This window comes from Melanerpes formicivorus, unplaced genomic scaffold, assembly GCF_026170545.1.
Source record: "Melanerpes formicivorus ecotype bairdi unplaced genomic scaffold, bMelFor1.0.p_v2 SCAF_38, whole genome shotgun sequence".
In the NCBI taxonomy this organism is placed as follows: domain Eukaryota; kingdom Metazoa; phylum Chordata; class Aves; order Piciformes; family Picidae; genus Melanerpes; species Melanerpes formicivorus.
The window spans coordinates 4,067,029-4,086,414 of NW_027142390.1; the positions used below are offsets into that span (position 1 = coordinate 4,067,029).

A 19,386-nucleotide genomic window follows, 5' to 3' on the forward strand; every position below is an offset into this window, starting at 1 on the left:
TGGAGGGGTTGGGGTTTGGGTTTGAGTTTGGGGATTTTAACGTTCCCTTAAGGCATTCCAATTATTCCATTTATTCTCTTGTCATTTTTGTTGCCCGTGTTTCACAGGCTGTGGCCATATTTAGAGCTGACAGCCTGAAGCAGTTCCCATCACGGTCTCTAAATGCCTTTTCAGTAAATTGGCTGCATGGATGTTTAAACTGAAGGCACATTCCTCGTTGGGTGTGTGGTCTCCAGATTTCAAAGCAGATGTTTATGCTAAGTTGCATTTTGCTTTTGGTTTTTGGTTGGTTGGTTTTTGGTTTGGTTTTGTTTTGTTTTTTTTGCACTTTATTCTTCATAATTTTCCTCTGAACTGTTTGCAGTTGGTGTGTGTTTGTGAATGTGGACAGTTATCAGTGCAGGTACTAAGAAAAAGGAGGGGAACCCCCCCACACACACCAAAACCAAGGGTTCTCCAGTGATGATCTCTTTTGTGAGTCACTTACACTAATCTAGAGTATGTAGAAATGTCATCCTCTTGTGGTTGTGTGTTCTTGGTTCTTGGTTCCTTTGGCATTTGGCACTTTTTACCAGGTTTTGGAGGTAATTGTTGCTGGGCAGTAAGACTTATATGAACACTTCCTTAAAGCTTCTCCAAAAATATGCTTTCTGCAGACTCCACATACCAATTTCCTGCTGCAGCCTCCTCAAAAGCAAACCTGTATTGAAGACCATCATCTTACTCAAGTGGTTAGGTATCCAAGTCTCTTCACTTTGGCCTTGTGAAATACTTCCTTAACGTAGATGATCAGGTGGATCTTTTTAAACTCATTCTATGTTGTGGCCCATTTGAGAACCACAGTCTTCCATCCTTTGGTTTCCACAAGTCTTGCTTCAAAGTATCTTGCTCTGTTGAGGCCTCTTTCACATCCTCCATCATTTGATTGCTTTTCTCTAGTTCAGAGAACTCAATCGCAGAATTTCAAGCGAACTTCTTTTTGGCCCACAGGTCCAAGAAACCTGATGCCTTCTGAGGTGCATTTCTCTTAGCATGCAGTGCTCTAGTTTCTTGTAAACTTTAAAAGTTTATTCAATCTTGCATTGTTACAGTAAAAAGTAGGAGAGGGAGTAATTTGAAAGCGCTGGAAAACTTGCCCGTGTTTACTAGTTGAAGATCGAAGTGGTAACTCCTGCATGGGGTGTGGAAACAGCTGCTCTTAGGACATCGTCATGAACTACAAGTGGAGATTTGATGACAACTTTACTCAATTCAGTTGGCTCTCTTAATATTTTCTCTGGAAATGTACAAATGAGCTTTCCTGATCGATGGATAGGAGTTTGTTTTGTTGGAGCTCTTTTGGTTGTTTGAAAGCTTCAGAGGTGTCTGTAAATGCATTGGAGGGGCGGTGGTAGCGTGAGGTGCACTGGAAGTAGCAGGCAGTAGCCACAGTGAAAGCCCTTTGTCCCACAGATCCTTTTCTTTTTCTTCTTTCTTTTTTTTTTTTTTCTGTTAGAAATATGGATTTCACTTAATCTGTAAACCTTCATAAAGAGGTACAGATGAGCTTCCAGATATTTGAAACAGGTATCTAAGACCTCTTTAATAAGTGTCAGTCTAGGTGTCCGGTGCAAAATAAAGGTTTAAGGGAGTTCAGTTCTTTATTTTCTCATTGTTTGCTCCATGTGAAACTTCAGGAATTTCAGGTTTCTCACCTTTGCAACTCTTCCTAGAGAAACAAAGTATTCTAGCTTGTATATTTGTAGCTGCTCAATCTGTTTCGATCCTGAGATGGTGACAGCTTGCTTTTTTTTTTTCCAGTTAGAGCTGGCTTAAGTTTTTTGCCCTGTCTCATTCCAGAAATCCCTGGTCTGAAAGTTTCTTTCATGAGTTACTGGGAGTGTGGCAAAGACTCAGTAGGTGGTTTCTTGGAACAGACTATAGAATCCCCATCAATTTTGCATTTCTAAACTTACCTCATCACTCTGGACCTGCTGCTGTCCTCTCTCATCTTCTCATTGCCCTTTCAACCCTTTTCCTTGGTTACCTGACAATGCATCCATTTAAATTTAAAAGCTTAGAAGACAAGCAAGGGACAAGCAATTTATGTTCCAGGGCCTAATGACACAGTGCAGTTATATTGGATAGCAGCAAACCTGAGCTGAAACCAGAGTAAGATCTAAGTTGTCTTCCTCACATGCAGAAAACTAGAGTGATGAGCAGCAGCACAATACCATCTTCATGATGCCATTTATTTTCCTGTGAAGATGCCTTGAAAGCACTGTCAGTGAAACTGTGAGGGACTGCAGGGGCTCCCTGTAAGTCCTTCTACTTCAGTCTAGTGCTGTGAGTGCAAGACACTGCAGCCCAGCACAGCCAGTGCTGTCAGCTTCACACTGGAGATGGTTTAATGAAAATCACCCTTGTCACTGCTGTTAGTTTTAAGTATGCAAATAATCGAGGGCCTTTGTGTGTTAATTTTGTATATGTGCTGCAGAAAAACTTGTAGGTTTTCTTTTCTTTGTTCCAGCTGGGTTTGGTGTCTGAGCTAGCCCATGCAGCAGGGCTGTACGTGGAGCTTTGTGTAGTTAGTGTTGTGCTCGTAATCTGTATGCAGATGGCAGAGCTTTAAAGCTGTATTAAAATCGCTTGCGTGAGTAACATTTAATTGTGGCTGAATTGATTCCTTGTGTTAACATATCTGAACATTCAGCATCGACTGCCCCATCAGAGACATACAAATACACTAAACACTAATTCATCAGAAGTATTGTGTTTCATATTTGTAACTTCTTTTTGTTCTGAATGTTTGTTACTTTTTGTGCAAGATACTAATTGTAGTAGCATCTCGCTCTACTAAAGGTGCTTTTATGTTCTTTGGTGGATTTTTTTGTGTGCATAGTGCATGTCTTACTGTGTAGATCATATTGCATGTTATTGATGCATGTTTGAAATTTGTTGTGTCCTTCAAGGCATGATAAGTGGCTATCCACCGGTGCTGCCACCTTTGCAGGGCCCAGTTGATGGCATTGTTAGCATGGGCAGCATGCAGCCACTTCACCCAGGGGTGCCTCCACCCCACCAACTTCCGCCAGGTATGCCAGGCATCCCAGGCATCCCACCACCCGGTAAGAATGTCATCCTCATTGCTCCTTGTTTCATTTTTTTCATGTACTTGCTGTTTAATCAGTTGTTCCAGAAATGATCTGCAGCTTGGGGGTTTTATTTGTCATAGCTTCCGTTTCTAAACGTCGCAGGTTTGTTGAGCCGCGGCGCGCACAATGCACTGCTGAACCACGTGAGGTGTATGCAAAACCTTGACAGAACAGCATGTCCAGTAAACCAGCAGGGAAAGGTTACTGGAGAGACATGGCACTGCTTCAGCAGTAGTTTTGCTCCAACTAAAAATGGAGCAATTTTGCATTTGTTTATCAGAGGTCTGAAAAGCTGAAATCAGCCGACTCATCTCCTCATGTCATTTGAAGAGCATCCTTCCACTCCCCCTTTCCTTACTTAAAGTTGGGCTTACAACTGGAATGTATTGATCTTGTCTTTTTCAGTATGTTACTGTTTATCAGCAGTCAAACTGCACTTAAATGAACCTAGTCATGTGAGACCCCTAGGCCACTGGGGCACTGACACATGTAACAGTAAAACAGTTGTGATTGAAGCTTCTTGATAGAACAGGAACTGAAAACACTGAGGAGAAATCTGTATACTGCTGTGGCCAAATTTAGAGCTGATTTTTTGAGAGCATCTCTACCACACAGTTGTTACCTTTTAGCCACACTTTTTGATCTTTTTTTAAGAAAAGGCTGAATGAAACAAGCATTTTTCCAGTGTAAATGCCATTAAAATGTCCCTGTTATGGGGAAAAAGGTTCTTCTGCCCTTTGATCCTGGTTTTTGCTGATTGTTTCAGTTTTTACCTCTGATAACTCATGTGCCTGTTATTTAAAAGATGTACATCTCATCCCACAGCAGTTAAGCTGTGGATGAAAGTAGTCTCGTTTGCCTTCCTCTATCTTACTTGCAACTGTGTTTATCAGAAGCACTGTTAAGACCTTATCTGTATGTAAATTGGTTTGGTGGGGTTTTTAATTGCTTGTTTTTAACAGAAATCTCTCAGCATTAGGTGTGCAGCTTGCAGCTTCACTGGTCTGTAAGATTCACCATAACGTCACAGAGGGAGTGAGAAAATAGCTGCCTCTGAGCCTGGCACTGACTCACCCAGGCATTTAGCACATGTCAGTAACATACAAATGTTTGGAAGGTGAATCCAGGATAATGAAGAGTTTTTCCCACTGGAGAAGTGGGCTGTGTGTTTGGTGTTCAAAACTGTGAGGGTATGGGTTAGAGGAAAAATAATGCTTGGGAATGGAGGACTACACATGAAGTGGTGCTAAACTGGGCTGGGTGGGCTAAGGGTGAAGCCATGCTGCAGTGCTGGAAAGGTGAGGGTGCCCTCCTCCAGATCTCTTTGCTCTGTAGCTAAACAAAACCTCCCTACTACTTTCCATAACTTGTATTAACTGTTTTTCCCCTGGTTCTGACTTGCTGTTAGTACAAATGCATTGAGAACAGGGGCTGTGATCAAAAGGGGAATGCATTCAAATCGTGCTTCAGCATGCAAAATGCAGCGGCACGTCTTTTGATCACTGACACAGAAATCTGCAAGCCCATGAAACCCTCAAGAAGAGCACAGTTAGTTTGCAGCTTTTGCACTGAGGGACTATGAGAAGTGGCATAGACAGCAAGGAAAGCAGCAGCATGCATAACCTTCATTTTCTCAGAGCAAAGCATCTGTATGTAAAATACCAAGACCTGCATGACTCTCATTTCGATTTGTAAACCTTTGTATGTAAGACTGACATGGGTGTTTTCTGCTGCACCCTGCCTCAGGGGAAAGCTGTAATATGGTTAAGAAAAACTAATAATATTAATATTGGTTTTCTGAAATGTATTTAAAATGGCCATTGGCCTTACATGTAAGGCTATTTAAGCTTAACCTCCAAGTTGCATTTTATGTTAGTGAGATCTAACAGAGTTTGTGCACTGGCTTGGATTTCTTCCTGCTGGGAATGTATCTTATGAGGCTGAACACAAGGGAGTGATAAATGTTGCTAAAGCAAATCAGCATTTCCATTCTTAAAGGATTCCAGGAAGATCTCCCTCGAGCCAAAGGTGTATTTTATGAATAAAAAGATTCAGCTAGAGAATCACTAAGTAACATGGGGAAAAAAAAGGCCCTGAAAGTAAAATGTTATTCACTTTGCATTTCTTTAATTCAATTAATTCCACAGGCCACATACCAATGTTTGGTAGTTGTCATATTGGCTTTTTTTTTTCCTTTTTCTTTCATTCAGAGACTTCTAAAATGTCTTTTTTATATATTAATTGGGGGAGAGGGGGGTATTTGAATGTTGTACATCTGCTTACAATAACTCTGAGCAATGATATCACAGTATGAATTCTTGCTGTAGAAGACCAAAGAGATCTTTCTCACTGCTCTGAAGTAAGACTAACTCTTTTGTATTTTGGAATCTAGGTGTGATAGGACAAAATGTGGCCCCCATGGTAGGCACTCCAGCACCTGGAGCAAGTCCTTTTGGACAACAGGTGAGTCATTTTGGCATGATCGATGAGGTTCCAAGGCTCTCGGTTCCCGTTTGAGCAGCATCTGAGATAAGACACGTAGGGACTCGCATAGCCTTGCCTAGGGTGAATGTAAACCAAATGCACACCAGGATATTTAGAATCAGCTAATACCTTACATGCAGGGTGTGTGTCTGTATTTGTTGAGTTCTTTCTGGAATAAGTAGGTTTTGCCCAGTGGGATAACTTCTGCAGCAGAAGCAGCAGTGTCTTGTTCTGTTTTCCTCCTACTAAACCAAGAGGAGTCATTTCAACACACTGTTAAGTCGCTGTAATTAGGTTTGGCCCACTTTGGTGGTATCCATTTCTCAGCCTTTGATGAGTAGAACTTCAGTTTGCTCTTATGTTCCACAAACTGACGAAGCAGATGTTCATTGGCAGTTCAGAATTTGCCAGCTGGGATAACAATTGTGACCATCAGTGACTAATACAGATGAAGTGTTCAGCACACTTGTGCCTTTATGGACTAAATATTTGTGTCATAAAGAGAAATGTTGATTTGGCTAGAGGATGTAAGTAAAACCAGAAGTAGATTGAGAAAGTTAGTCGAGTGTATGTGTCATGACATTGAGTTATTCCAGACCACAGGATGTCTGTGTCCAGAGTTCTCAGTGCTGCTGCTGAATCACAGTGGTGGGAATTCTTCTGTGACTGTGATTTTTAATTTTCTTGTGTTGTTTATTTTTGGGGGTTTGTGCCTAGAACTTTTGGCTGGCAGCAATTAGCATTTGTTTTGTGAAAGTATCTCAGCTGCCCAATTGATGAGGGTCAGTTTGGATTAGATGATTTAGAGATAAAGCCTGCACTTCACAGCCCACCTGGTTTCTGATCAAATTGGAGAAAGCATGAAGAAAAAGGAGTAACTAAGGTTAACAGGAGAGAGGAGAAAAGTTGATAGTAATCAGAGTATGTTTACATAGATTAGAAATATCAACAATGTTCTCTGTTCAGTATGAGCATGGTGACCCCAACAGACAGCCCTGGCTGAAGTGTGTCTTCCAGGGAAACTTTCTTATGTCTTTGCTCCTAACCTGTTTTGAAGCTGCATTGTGTGAGGATGACCTGTTGCACAATGTGAAGTGGCTTCCATGGAGTTGCCCCAGGTGTGATCTCTCCATCGCTTTGTCATTGCAGATAGGAATCCTTGGCCCGCCGGGACAGCAGGCACCTCCTCCGTATCCTGGCCAGAGCCCAGCAAGTCAGCCAGTTATGCAGCAGCCCACAACTCCCATGTTCGTCTCCCCTCCACCAAAGACACAGAGGCTTCTGCATTCTGAAGCCTATCTGAAATACATTGAGGGGCTTAGTGCTGAATCAAACAGCATTAGCAAGTGGGACCAGACCCTTGCAGGTAAGGCTTTTGACAGCGAGAGGGAGGTTGTCAGACAGAACACTTGTTTGGAACCATTAATACTATGTGCTTTTAGGGAAAAGGCTAAACAAATCTGCTGCATAAAATGTCCACATGAAGGTGATTGTTAGAAATAAGCTGCTCAGTTTTAGGGCTCAGCTTGACAGGGGGCTTGGCCATCTCATTTAAACTACATTATCACCTAGAATCATAGAGTGGTCTGGGTTGAAAGGAACCTCCAAAGGCCATCTAGTTCAACCCCCTCTGCAGTAAGCAGGGGCGTCCTCCACTAGGTCAGGTTGTCCAGAGCCTTGTTGAGCCTCACCTTGAATATCTCCAGGGCTGGGGCCCCAATGACCTCCTTGGGCAACCTGTTCCAATGTTCCACTACCCTCATGGTAAAGCTTGAACCAGATGATTCTTGGGATGCCTTCCAACTTGGCATTCTGTGATTCCATGTGAAATCCACAAACTGGGAATTGGCATGTTATCAGCAGGCTAATTCCATTAATGTTGTATAAATCTAAGGCTCATTTGTATAGGCTTAAAGACTAGGAGGTTGTCATGGTTTTAGAGTGGATGGAAACTCTTTTGCCCTTCCCCAAAGGAGTAAAAGGAAAACACTCCACACACAATTGGAAAGTTAAATGGAAATACTATTCACAACTATATACAACAAACAATACAAAACGCACAAATTCATATTCAGCCTTGGCCCAGTTCTCTCCAACCTGGGCTTTACCAAGACCTGACTAGGCCAGCATTGTCCAAAAAAACCCCACCTTCCCCCCAGCTAAGCCAAAACCCAAGCCTGAATGCCTTCCCAGTACCTCCCTACCTAGGCCCGAATGACATGTTAAAAATGAGCCAGGCTGCTCAAGGCCAAAAGCCTCAACTCCTCCTTAAATACCAGAGTGATACCAGCTTGGTCCACTGGGAGAAGAGAGAAAGAGGAAAAGGCAGAGCAAACAATTATGCCTGTTTATGTAGGGGAACAGATGTGGGATTATGGGAATGAAAATAACAAGGATTACTTTTTCCCATGTCCACCCACTGGGCTATCTGGAGGACCTCTCTATGGTTGAGACATCCAGTCTTAAGCCCACAACTGAGCTGAAGTTCTGCTGTAGCATTCTGTTCACCCTCCTCTAGAAAAATCACGGTGACTCTCAAATCCAGCAGATAAGGTTGGGCTGGATGATCTCTTAGGTCTTTCCCAACCTGGTTGATTCTATGTTGCCCAGAGAAGGGGAACAAAGTTGGTGAGGGGCTTGGAACACAAGCCCTGTGAGGAGAGGCTGAGGGAGCTGGGGTTGCTTAGCCTGGAGAAGAGGAGACTCAGGGGTGACCTTATTGCTGTCTACAACTATCTGAAGGGGGGTTGTAGACAGGCAGAGGTTGGTCTCTTCTCCCAGGTAACCAGTACCAGAACAAGAGGACACAGTCTCAGGCTGCACCAGGGGAGGTTCAGGCTGGAGGTCAGGAGGAAGTTTTACACAGAGAGAGTGATTGCCCACTGGAATGTGCTGCCCAAGGAAGTGGCGGAGTTGCCATCACTGGGGCTGTTCAGGAGGAGACTTGACAGGGTGCTTGGTTGCATGGTTCAGTTGGTTGGGTGGTGTTGGATGATGGGTTGGAGACGACGATCTTGAAGATCTCTTCCATTCTGTTCTGTTCTGTTCTAGTCTGTTCTGTTCTAGTCTGTTCTGTTCTATTCTATGATAACCGGCTCGTCTCTCGCCCTTCCAGCACGAAGACGAGACGTCCACTTATCAAAAGAGCAGGAGAGCCGACTGCCTTCGCACTGGCTGAAAAGCAAAGGGGCTCACACCACGATGGCTGACGCGCTGTGGCGCCTGCGAGACTTGATGCTGCGCGACACCCTCAACATCCGCCAGGCCTACAACATCGAGCACGTCTAGCCCCGGCACGGGCGCGGAGCGAGGGCTCTTTTAGCCACCCGCTGGGAAGTGAGAACCGACAATAATTTGTATTGCGTTTTACTGTACATTGCAAGAGCATTTTTATATAAGGACACTTTTAATAAGCATCTTTCACTTTTTGTTATATTGAGTTGACTTTCTCAAATACACAGATTTTTTGCATATGTTTCCTTTGTTTGAGAGGCGATTTCATAATGGGTTTGAGTGTAGTCAAGGATTCATCTTTTTCTTATACTTTATTGCTGAGAATCTGATGCCATTGTTTTTATATAAAAGAAGAAAAACCAGAAAACAAAAGTATTTACAGGTTGATACAGTGGAATGTGAACTTAGTCATAGTTTACATCGTAGAAGAATGTGTGTACGTGTGCTTGTGTGCTGGACGCTTCTGGCAGAAATCTCACTTGGGTGTGAGCAGGGAGGATCTCTCAAAAGGAGCTGAAGGTAAGCTGTGTATTGACACTAGGGAAAAAAGACATTTCAGGTCAATACTGAGGCAGCTGAGCAGTCATGGAAGTGCTAGTGTGGACGGGACAAGGGTGTCTTGACTGCTGATGTTGTCCAGTTCCTGAATTGTGTAGCCAAGGCCATTGTGATCCTATGTCACTAACAGAATACATGTGGTAGCGTGCCCTTGGAAGGTGAAGCATTCCATCTACCATGACCTGCTGTGAGGGTTCTGTGATGTCCTTAACACCGAGCAGTGGGAAGAGAAAGCTTCCTCCCTAAGCAATCTGTCTGCATGTGGGACTGGCATGCAGAGCTTCAAACCAGTTGAGGTGTGGGAAGGTAAGTTAGAGGAGAAGGAAAGCTGAGTTGAGACATTAGTGAAGTAAGGTGGTGTTTCTAAATTCACATATATTCTGTTAATGATTGGGCATTGGAAGACCTTTTTTTCTATGCTTTCTTTAAGTGTATTAATTCACCTCAGTGAAAGTTTTGCAATGCAAAATTTGAGAGAAATTTGGCTCTTTAATTAACTGTAAAGTTGAATACTACTGTATGGTATCTGTAAGTTCAGCATACCTGGTACGTTGGAGAAACAGAGTATTTTCAGTGCAGCCTTCAGAGGGCTTGGGCTTGTTTATCTCTTTCTCTTGATTTTGGTTTTATTCTGTTTTGGTTTGGTTTGGTTTGGTTTGTAAGTAAGGTAGGTAGGGACTCATGCCAAATTTCGAGGTCGTGACTGCCTTCTGCTGACGATTTACCTGTCCTCATAACTAACCAGTTTTTGGGCTGTAAAGTTACTCCTTTAAAGCTAAATCCTTTCATGCATTTAATTTCAGAAAAAGAAAAGAAATAAGATTTTGGATTGCATTAAGTAACTGGGAAAGCTGTATCAATTTGAACAGTTTGTTGGCAGGATCATAGTCACTGCAACTCGGTCCAGAAGAACTGATTTACTGATACACTTCATGTTACTGCTGGAGATGTTCCTCGTGTGGAAATCTTTATATAGGACAGAACATTTTCATTGAGTGCATTTGGCAGAAGGTTAAATATTTTTCTTCAAATACTGGCTATCTTGGGTTCTGTTTTGCTGATGAAATTAAGACAATGAGGGAAGTTACATGTGCAAGTAGGAACTGTTACTTAATTTTACTGGCTGATTTCTGTCCCTCTCCTATTGCAATCCTCCAGTCATTGCACAGGAGCAATATGTAATTACAAATAGGCACTTAAGGACAGTTTAGGTCAGATGTGCAATGGATGTGAAGGAAAATGGAGCAAAGCAACATATAGGAAAGTTACATTTTTGAACTCTACAAGTAGCACACCTGTGGTACAGAAATTCTTTCCTGGCCTTTGTAAATGACCAATTTTATTTACTAAAGTAGAAACCAAATAGTCTTAGACCACCCCCATATATACAGCATCATCCTCAGATGGGTTTCAATTACCACAGGCTTTGCAACTTTGAGCCACAAAGATGGGGCGTCGAAGTGAGTCGGGCAGCAAATCCTAGTTTTCGAGCATTTGGAACTGTCATGGATTGTAGTAATCCACCACCACATCCTCCTGCTTCTCAGCATTAACAGAAAATACACCAAAGAACCTGGGATGGATTTTAGTTAAGTTATTGCTTTATTTATTTTCTTTTGAGGACTGGATGAAACTCCCTTTGGAGCCTGTATAACTCAGATGTTTAATTTATCTGAAGGTCAGTGATGAGCAGACTTGCAGCACTGGCTCTCTCCTGCCCGAGCAGCTGAAGCCCCCACTTTTCACTGCTCTTTCTGGCCCAGGAGCAAGAGATTGGAAGTGCAAACGAAACCTGGGTCCTCCTGCAAGGCAGTGCAGAGCACTACCACTAAGCCACTTGGGCTGGCCCTAATCAATTGTTTTAAGTTTTGTTTTATTTATTTCAAAAAGAATGTCTCTGTATATTGGAGACCTTTCAGTTGGTTGCAGTAAAATTTAGGCTATAATGGCTACAGTCTAGAATTCCAAACCAGCAAAAGAAACTGTTTTTCTGACTCTGGTTTAAAAATAAGGAGAAAAAAAAATTAAGGAGAAAAAAAAAAATAAGGAGAAAAAAAAAATAAGGAGAAAAAAAAATAAGGAGAAAACAAAATGAGGAAAAAAATAAGGAGGAAAAAAATAAGGAGGAAAAAAATAAGGAGGAAAAAAATAAGGAGGAAAAAAATAAGGAGGAAAAAAATAAGGAGGAAAAAAATAAGGAGGAAAAAAATAAGGAGGAAAAAAATAAGGAGGAAAAAAATAAGGAGGAAAAAAATAAGGAGGAAAAAAATAAGGAGGAAAAAAATAAGGAGGAAAAAAATAAGGAGGAAAAAAATAAGGAGGAAAAAAATAAGGAGGAAAAAAATAAGGAGGAAAAAAATAAGGAGGAAAAAAATAAGGAGGAAAAAAAATAAGGAGAAAAAAATAAGGAGGAAAAAAATAAGGAGGAAAAAAATGAGAAAAAAAAATAAGGAGAAAAAAAATAAGGAAAATAAAATAAAGGGAAAAAAAATAAGGAGAAAAAAAATAAGGAAAAAAAATAAGGAAAAAAAAATATCTGTCTGTCTGTCTTTTCTCTTTGTGGATGTTTGAACCCCTCATTTGTTTTCCACTGCCATTCATTGTACTGGCCTAAGCAAAACTTTCATATTCCAATAAAAGTATGTATGGGACATGGGTGGCTTCTGTGAGAGTGGAAAATAGATTTAGGGCTGGTGTTTTGATAAACCAGTTGGAGACAAGTAGGAATTATTTGTTCTCTTCCTAAGCCCTCCCCTTCCTGGGGGGGAATCTTTTCTCTTCCCTGTGTAAAAACAAACAAACAAAGCTCAAAATGTTGATGTTGGTGACTTTTTGTTTTGTTTTATTTTCTTTTCAGCTTATGTTTTTGGACCTGGTTAATCCATGCTTGGCTTTTCATTAGCTCTTGTACTCCTGAAGGTTAAGCTACTAACCAGGTTTCTAACATGTATGTACCATCCCTTTGTTTACCTGAGTCTTTTTCATTTGAATAAAAATAGTTTGCAAAGTGGTTTTGGATTAACCAGGTTTTAGTGTCCCCATCAAGGTTTTTGTTAGGGTTTTGTTTCAAGCCATTCTGACTGTTGCCACTAGAGGTTTTATCCAGCCCTTGGACCATGTGTGCTAAGGAATCTGTTGGTTTTTTTCCCATATTGTCCTGTGTATTGCAAGATGTGCCTGGTGGGTGCTGAGAACAGTGGTGCTGAAAAAAAATGTGGTAGAAAATTGAGCCACAAAGAGCATGGAAAAAGTAAACCTTGAAAAATAGGTGGCTCATTTGGAACAAGCTGAGGGGAGATGGTAAGATTCAGTCAGTCCCAGTTGCCCTCCACATTAATTGCTTTTGAAAATAAACAGCAAGCCTTAATTTCATACTGGAAGCTACCCTGGTTCAGGTCTCTCATTTATGTAGCTGTGTAATAAAGGAAATTAGAACAGTAATATGGAGAGAAAAGCATCTTTTGCACAATACAGTTGAAAGCCAGAGATGAATGCCACAAACAGCAAGAAACACTAAGTGATATCAACAAGGTGCCTCTGACACAGAATGTACCAAGTGCTGTTCAAGCAACCCCATAGTGCTACATTTAATGAATGTGCATTCATGGCTTGGACCCAGGGCTGCCTGTTGTGCATCCTGCCAGCCCTGCAGAACTTCCACCTTTTGATGGTGGATGGTGCCGTTGCACAGAAGAGACCAATTCAAATGATCCTCCACGTCTTGTTTGCTCAGTCTAAGATACTGAAGAGCACCTGTCCATGGACCCCTCTCGACTGCAAATACACTAAATTGGAGCAGTGTTGTAGAATGGCAGCAGAGTGCTTTGGACACCAAGAAATGGAGGCAGATTCACTGATGTGTGTAAAAAAAAAATAGTTTCTTATTATTAAAATAAGCCTCATAGTCCTTTTGCTGACTGCATTTTCCAGAAAGTCTAATTTGATGATCATGCAGGTGATGCTGGAGTAAGAGATTTCCAGTCTCACACAAGCCTCAGTGATCTACAGTGATCTACAGCCAGTCCTTCCTGCATGAAGAAGGGTCAGCAGTCCAGTGTAGAAGCCTGGCCATGCAGATTCTTCTCTGTTAAAGGAGGCAGCAGGAGAGACATGAAAAGAAATGGAGGAAAGTGCACTGACTTGTACAGCAGAACCAGTAACTGGTGTGGCTCAGCGCAGGTTAAGTGAAGCAAGACAAAAGCCTTGGACAAAAGTGGTGAAGGAGGGTCGATCCTTCATGAAGTCCGTGCAACTGTCTCCAGAGAGTGCCCAAGTTCAGTTTTATTGGATGATTTTTAGGAGGACTCTCATTAATCCTCATGCTTGGTGCAAAGCACCAGCTTCCAGTAACAGCTTAAGGAAGTTACTCTGGGCCAGTCAACCCACCACTGCCCAGTGGTGCAGCCTTTTGCACCTTTCTTGGAAGGAGCTGGGAGTGACCATAACCAGAGTGCAGATACAGTTTTCTGTCTCTGTATGAAGTCCAAAGTTAAAACATTGCCTCCACTGAAGTTTTGCTCCATAAAACAATTCACCAGTAGGTAACAGATGATTGTGTTTTCCTTTCTCTGCTCTTGAAAAGCTGAGACAAAGGTGTGCTGCACAGACTGGACATATGGATGCTTCCTTTACCAGAACTTTCCAGTACTAACCTGGCTCGCCACTTTCTAAGCAGCACTCTTGGGTGCAGAACAGCAGGGAAACTATCAGCAAACATGCATCCAATCCACAAAATCATTCTCAAGCAGCAGTGGAATCGTCCCCTCTAATGCTGGAATGGTGAGAGCACTGCTTGTATGTAAACACCACTATTAGTTCACAGATGTCTATGTACTGCTCTGCTGCTTTACTGAGCAGTTTTCCATGCTTGGTGTCTATCCTGCCTTGACTTCTAGGCTTTGAAAAGCTTTCAGCAGAAATGCTTTGCTAATGCTCAGAAGTGTATTACATGAGACTACTGTTTGTAGGTGCTGAGCTGCATTCTGGGCTGACACCAGATGAACAACCTGAAGAAGGAACAGATGTCCTCAACCCCAGAGCTGGCAAGGGCTCAGCAGTGCTTGAAGTGGAAGCTGTGTTGCAGTGCGTAAGAGCAGCAGTGGTGCGTTCCCAGTGCTGCCTCAGCTCCAAGCTAAAGGAGAGTTCTTCCTCACTACCACAGCAGATGGGTGGGAGTGGCTGGAGGATGGGAAGCAAATGGGAAGGTGAGAGTCAGAAAAAAAGATGGGAAAGAGATTGCTGGGGAAGGCAAAAAGCTCTGAATTAAGAGCAGGGGTAAACCAAAAATCCAATGAACCTTGGTCGTGGAAGCCTGGGTGTAGGTTAAAATTGATACTAAAATGGGCTGGGCAGTGGAGCCTTGCAGGGACTTTTTTTCCAGTGTAGGTGGGCAACTGGCAAAATGAAAGAATGCTGTAGATGGGCACAAGCAAACACGTTGTGGAATGAAGAGCATGCTTCAGATTTCTACGTGTCAAGCTTCATCTCAGATCTGTGCTGCCTGGAATCCTACGGTGCCAGCTTGGAGAAGGATTCTATTCCTGCACTGACCAAAGAGTCTGGTGCCACAGAACTCCCTGACACTGTACTTGTGAGCAGCTGCAGCCTGCCTCGCTTTACCAACCTGGAGACAGCTAAGCTATCTTTCAAGCACAGCTGTCTGCAAATGGGAAGCAAGAGGTCTGAAGTGAAACACTGATCTTTGGCTCACTGACGTCTGTGAAAAACTGCCGCTATTAGAGAAGTACTCAAGGGAAGCCACAGGAAGTTTCCACACTGGGCTTCCAAGTGCTGAGAAGTAACTGGGGCATGGGGCTCTTCCTTTAAAATAAAACCCAGAAATGTTAAAAAAACTTAACATGTTCTGTGGAAACCAACCACAAGAGTTTCAAAATACTCAAGAGGTAAAGGCAGATGGAGCTAAACCTCCCCAGCTTTCAAAATCTGGTTTTTTTTAGTGCTGCTTTGTTCTTTATTGTTACATTCAGAATTTACTTCAGTGCAGAGATCTGTGACTAAAACAAAGCTTGTGCCTGAGCTTTTGCTCTTGTGCTTTACCTTGGAGCAGTCAAAATCTGTGTTCTTACTACTTCTGAAACAGAGGTTTCCCCAGGAAATTCATTTGCTGTCCAGTCAAAATATGCAGCATCACAGTCACATCTCTAATTCTCTGTCATTTTAGGTGCTGAAGTAGCACTAGACCCCAGATCAAGTCCTTGGAAGGCACAACATCCAGTACAGCAGTTACTCTTGGCTTGCAAGTTGAGTGCTTCACTGTACCATCTTCAAAACAGCCACTGTGTCCTCAATCAATGAAAACTGCTGTGGAAAAAGGCTGTTGGGAGTGCCTAGGAGTATATGAACTCCCTCTGGTTTGTTTTAAGGCTGATCATAAGAACTGGATTCTCTGTGGAACCCTCAGCATGTACACATACCCTCAGAAATAAAACAATGGCTTTAACACACAGTGCTCACTGGTGATGCTGCACCAGTCACTAATGCACAGCCACGGAGAGTACACAGGTGTCTGGGATACAGGAGCTGGCTTTTGCCCTTCTGTGGGGAGACAGGAGTCCTCATGGGACTGTCATTGCACGTTCTTCTGAGCTTGTGTCTCTTACCAGGTAAATGCACCAGACTTTTTGTCCCCAAAGCCCTCAGCTCAGTCCATTGCTGAAGTAGCAACAATGGGGATTGCAGAGCTTCCGGGCAGTTGAGCCTGCATGCACGGCTGACTTTCCAAACAGCATGGGCTGAGTACACACCAAGCAGTAAGTCTGTACTCTCTATGTAGTTACAGTCACACCACACTGGAAAGAAATCAGATGCCAGAGCAGTTTCTGTCAGTACAAAGGAAATTAACAGAAACTTGCTGTTTTCACTGTGCCCAGATGTATGCAGTCTGACACATTCCTTTCCCCTTGCTCTTGTCACAAAAATGGTGCCTCAAAGAAAGGAAAGCAGGAGCCAGACTGTTTATTCAGTTTAGTTTATTTAAAAGTACTAAACAAACATTAAATAAGTGGCAGAGGCCTGAACACAATGAACTTTTTGCTACTGTGTTTGGCTTAAATACTAAAGAAATAAATGGAAGAAGAATAAAACCACCGAAACCAGCTGCCAGCACATCACACAAAGGTGTGGATTCCAGTTCACCTCGCAGAGTCAAAACCTTCCCCTGCCACCAGTGTGGCAGCAATGCTTCTTTGGTATTAATACAGTTGAAGCATTCAGGACCTTCCCCTTGAACTGCTTGAGCTAAATTTCCCCTTTCTCCATCCTGGCTGCATACTGCCTTTCCGATCGTTTCCTGCGGTAAACATCATCTGCCAGAGAAAGAATTTTCCCATTAGTGTTTTCCAAGCGCAAGACAGCATGAACTGTATGAAGCTTCTCACCTCTCTTTGAGCTTTTCAGTTCAGTTTTCTCTTGCAGACACTGACTGACAGGCAATTGAAAATTGCAACCACCACAAATCATAGAATCAAGGGAGCTGGGGTTGCTTAGCCTGGAGAAGAGGAGGCTCAGGGGAGACCTTATTGCTGTCTACAACTACCTGAAGGGAGGTTGTAGGCAGGAGGGGGTTGGTCTCTTCTCCCAGGCAACCAGCACCAGAACAAGAGGACACAGTCTCAAGCTGTGCCAGGGGAAGTTTAGGCTGGAGGTGAGGAGAAAGTTCTTCACAGAGAGAGTTGTTAGCCATTGGAATGTGCTGCCCAGGGAGGTGGTGGAGTCACCATCCCTGGAGGTGTTCAAGAGGAGATTGGATGTGGCACTTGGTGTCATGGTTTAGTCACAAGGTCTGTGGTGACAGGTTGGACTTGCTGATCTTTGAGGTCTTTTCCAACCTTGGTGATTCTGTGATTGGAAGGGACCTCAAGGATCATCTAGTTCCAACCCCTCTGCCATGGGCAGAGACACCTCACACTAGATCAGGTTGATCAGAGCCACATCTAGACTGGCCTTAAAAACCTCCAGGGATGGGGCTTCTACCACCTCCCTGGGCAACTTCCTTCTCACTGCTTAAAACCAGTGGATGTTGTATTTCCCACCCAGGCTAAAGTTCCTCCCATCATTCCTGATGAAATATTTTATAGGAAGACTCTGTTTCCAGTGTGATACAGTAACTTTTTGTCTACTTTCCCAGGAGGGTAATTAAAAATACAAATACCCAAACTAGCTGAAGCCAAAATTAAGTTCTAGGCACAAAAGGACTATCAGCATGGCTTCAGTAGGTCAGCTCTTTTAATAAACCCCCCAAAACATGGCAAGATACCCCCTGTCATAGTCATCCTAGGTGTTCTTCCTGCCTCACCTCACCCAAATCACCCCTCACTATCCATCACCAAATAAAATCCCAGACAAATAGAAGTCTTATGCATTGCTACTTTGCATGGATTATGAAGCGGCAATAAGGCTAAACCACAATGATTATTACTGTAGTATAGCATCGTTTGGGCATAGCAATTATTTTTGTTTGCAGGAAAATAAGGCTTAAGTTGAGCTGTGGCTGCCACAGAAATCTTCTACTTTAGTTTCTAACCTGATCTTATTACTCTCTCGGTAATCTGGAAGTGAAAACAACCAACCCAAGCCTTCAGAAGTGAGCAAAGAAGCGACTTGTTTGCAGCAAGCTTGCCATCTATGAAAACCCTATCAAGCTGTTTTATTTTGCAAGAGATTCAACTAGATTTCCCATGAAAATGAGACTATTCTCATACACAGTAGAGTTGATCCTTTATTTGAAGTACACACGCATTTCTAGCAGGGTTTCCTCAAAGGAAGGATGCCGCTTTCAAACAATGCCTCTAGAAACCAAGTGCCATTAGCTGAGTTGTCAGGACTCATTTTGGTACTTTTTCAACTGAGAAAGTTACATTTGAGACCAACCCACACACTTAAATCCTGACCACCATCGTGTGTCTTCTTCGACACATTAAAAGAAAAAAAAAGAGATGTAATTTAGTATCCTAAACCCACTTTTTCTGTTGTTTTGCCCAGCGTGCCCTGCCAGGGACGCAGAATCTGGAGTGTGTTACCGTGCACTAAAGAGAGGCTGACTTGCTGATTGTCCTTCCTCCAGGTGAGGGCCCCCCCAGCAAACTCTGCTGAGTTCTAGCTGCCGTTAAGGGGAAGCGCCTGCGCCGCGCTCGCCACTAGCAGGTGCTGTGGCACACGGAACCGGATGAGACCCGGGGCCGGTGAAAGACCGCCGGGAAGCGGGAAGGTGCTGGGGGGCAGCAGTGACTCAGCAGGGACCGGGCCGCCTCCTGCCGCCCCGCCGGGAATCAGCAGATCCTCACTTACAGAAGGTCTCCTTGCCAATGCGGACGTTAATCATGAACCACTCCATAGCTCCCCCGAGGAGGAAGAAGAAGGGCAGGAACCGGTACACGCCGAAGCGCTGCTTCCCAGGCACCAGCTGCAAGAGGCGCTTCACCCTTTTGCTCACCAGCATGGCCGGGGCGGGATCGGCGCCTTCGCGTACAAAGAAAATAAGGAGGCGTGTGAGAGGCAGGGCGGGACGTACAAGGGCACCAGCGCATCGCGGTCAAGCCGCCACCAAGTTGCCCCGATGCAGGACAGCCCCAGGCGCAGGGCCGCGGTCCCCCGTGCTCCCCGGCACGCTGATGGCGGCGTGAGAAACGGGCGGCCCGGCCCCGGCTCGGCCTTTCGGCTGTGACAGGCGGGCACCCACGGCAGCCCTTCGGCTGTGGCAAGCGGGCACCCAGGGCACCCCTGCAGCCCCCGTCTCGCCCCCTCCTCCCCGTCCCGGCGCAGGCGCGCAGCCAATCAGCGCAGCGCTTGCCGAACGACCCCGCGCTGGGCGCCCCTCACCTCCCGCGCGGGTAAGGAGCCGCAGCAGCAGCCGAGCGGAAGGACGTGGTCGCTGCCCACGTGATCCAGCGCGGGGCGGCTCTCCTCGCCCGATTGGCCGGGGCGGGCCGAGGGCCGGCACCGGGGCGGGTCTACAGTC

The 19,386-nt window shown here is 44.0% G+C and overlaps 2 protein-coding genes across 15 annotated transcripts in view; one reads left to right on the forward strand and one right to left on the reverse strand.

Moving 5' to 3' along the window:
* The window catches only part of PBRM1 (polybromo 1), a 71,027-nt gene extending 58,595 nt beyond the window's left edge, over positions 1-12,432 (forward strand). For 8 of the 14 annotated variants that reach the window (XM_068157879.1, XM_068157881.1, XM_068157875.1 and 5 more), the window contains 4 exons: positions 2,952-3,107; positions 5,527-5,597; positions 6,768-6,984; positions 8,734-12,432. In XM_068157879.1, coding sequence (XP_068013980.1) covers positions 2,952-3,107; positions 5,527-5,597; positions 6,768-6,984; positions 8,734-8,906 — 617 coding nt within the window. In that variant the 3' untranslated portion in view covers positions 8,907-12,432. The remainder of the gene's footprint in view (positions 1-2,951; positions 3,108-5,526; positions 5,598-6,767; positions 6,985-8,733) is intronic. The other 6 variants (XM_068157885.1, XM_068157884.1, XM_068157888.1 and 3 more) reach the window with 1 other exon arrangement.
* A 3,953-nt stretch (positions 12,433-16,385) lies between these two features.
* Positions 16,386-19,332, reverse strand: UQCC5 (ubiquinol-cytochrome c reductase complex assembly factor 5). Its single transcript, XM_068157899.1, has 3 exons — positions 19,248-19,332; positions 18,717-18,887; positions 16,386-16,735 (listed from the first exon to the last, which is right to left on the reverse strand). The coding sequence occupies exons 2-3, from the start codon at positions 18,865-18,867 to the stop codon at positions 16,668-16,670; spliced, it is 219 nt and encodes a 72-aa protein (XP_068014000.1). The 5' UTR covers positions 18,868-18,887; positions 19,248-19,332; the 3' UTR covers positions 16,386-16,667.
* Positions 19,333-19,386: the final 54 nt, after the last annotated feature.

What these genes read in the sequence shown, in the direction of transcription:
- UQCC5 (XM_068157899.1), bottom strand. Translation starts at nt 18,867, where the DNA reads ATGCTGGTGAGCAAAAGGGTGAAGCGCCTCTTGCAGCTGGTGCCTGGG. An exon ending in CATTGGCAAGGAGACCTTCT is followed by an intron (nt 16,736 to 18,716) that starts GTAAGTGAGGAT and finishes TTTCTCTGGCAG; the next exon opens with ATGATGTTTACCGCAGGAAA.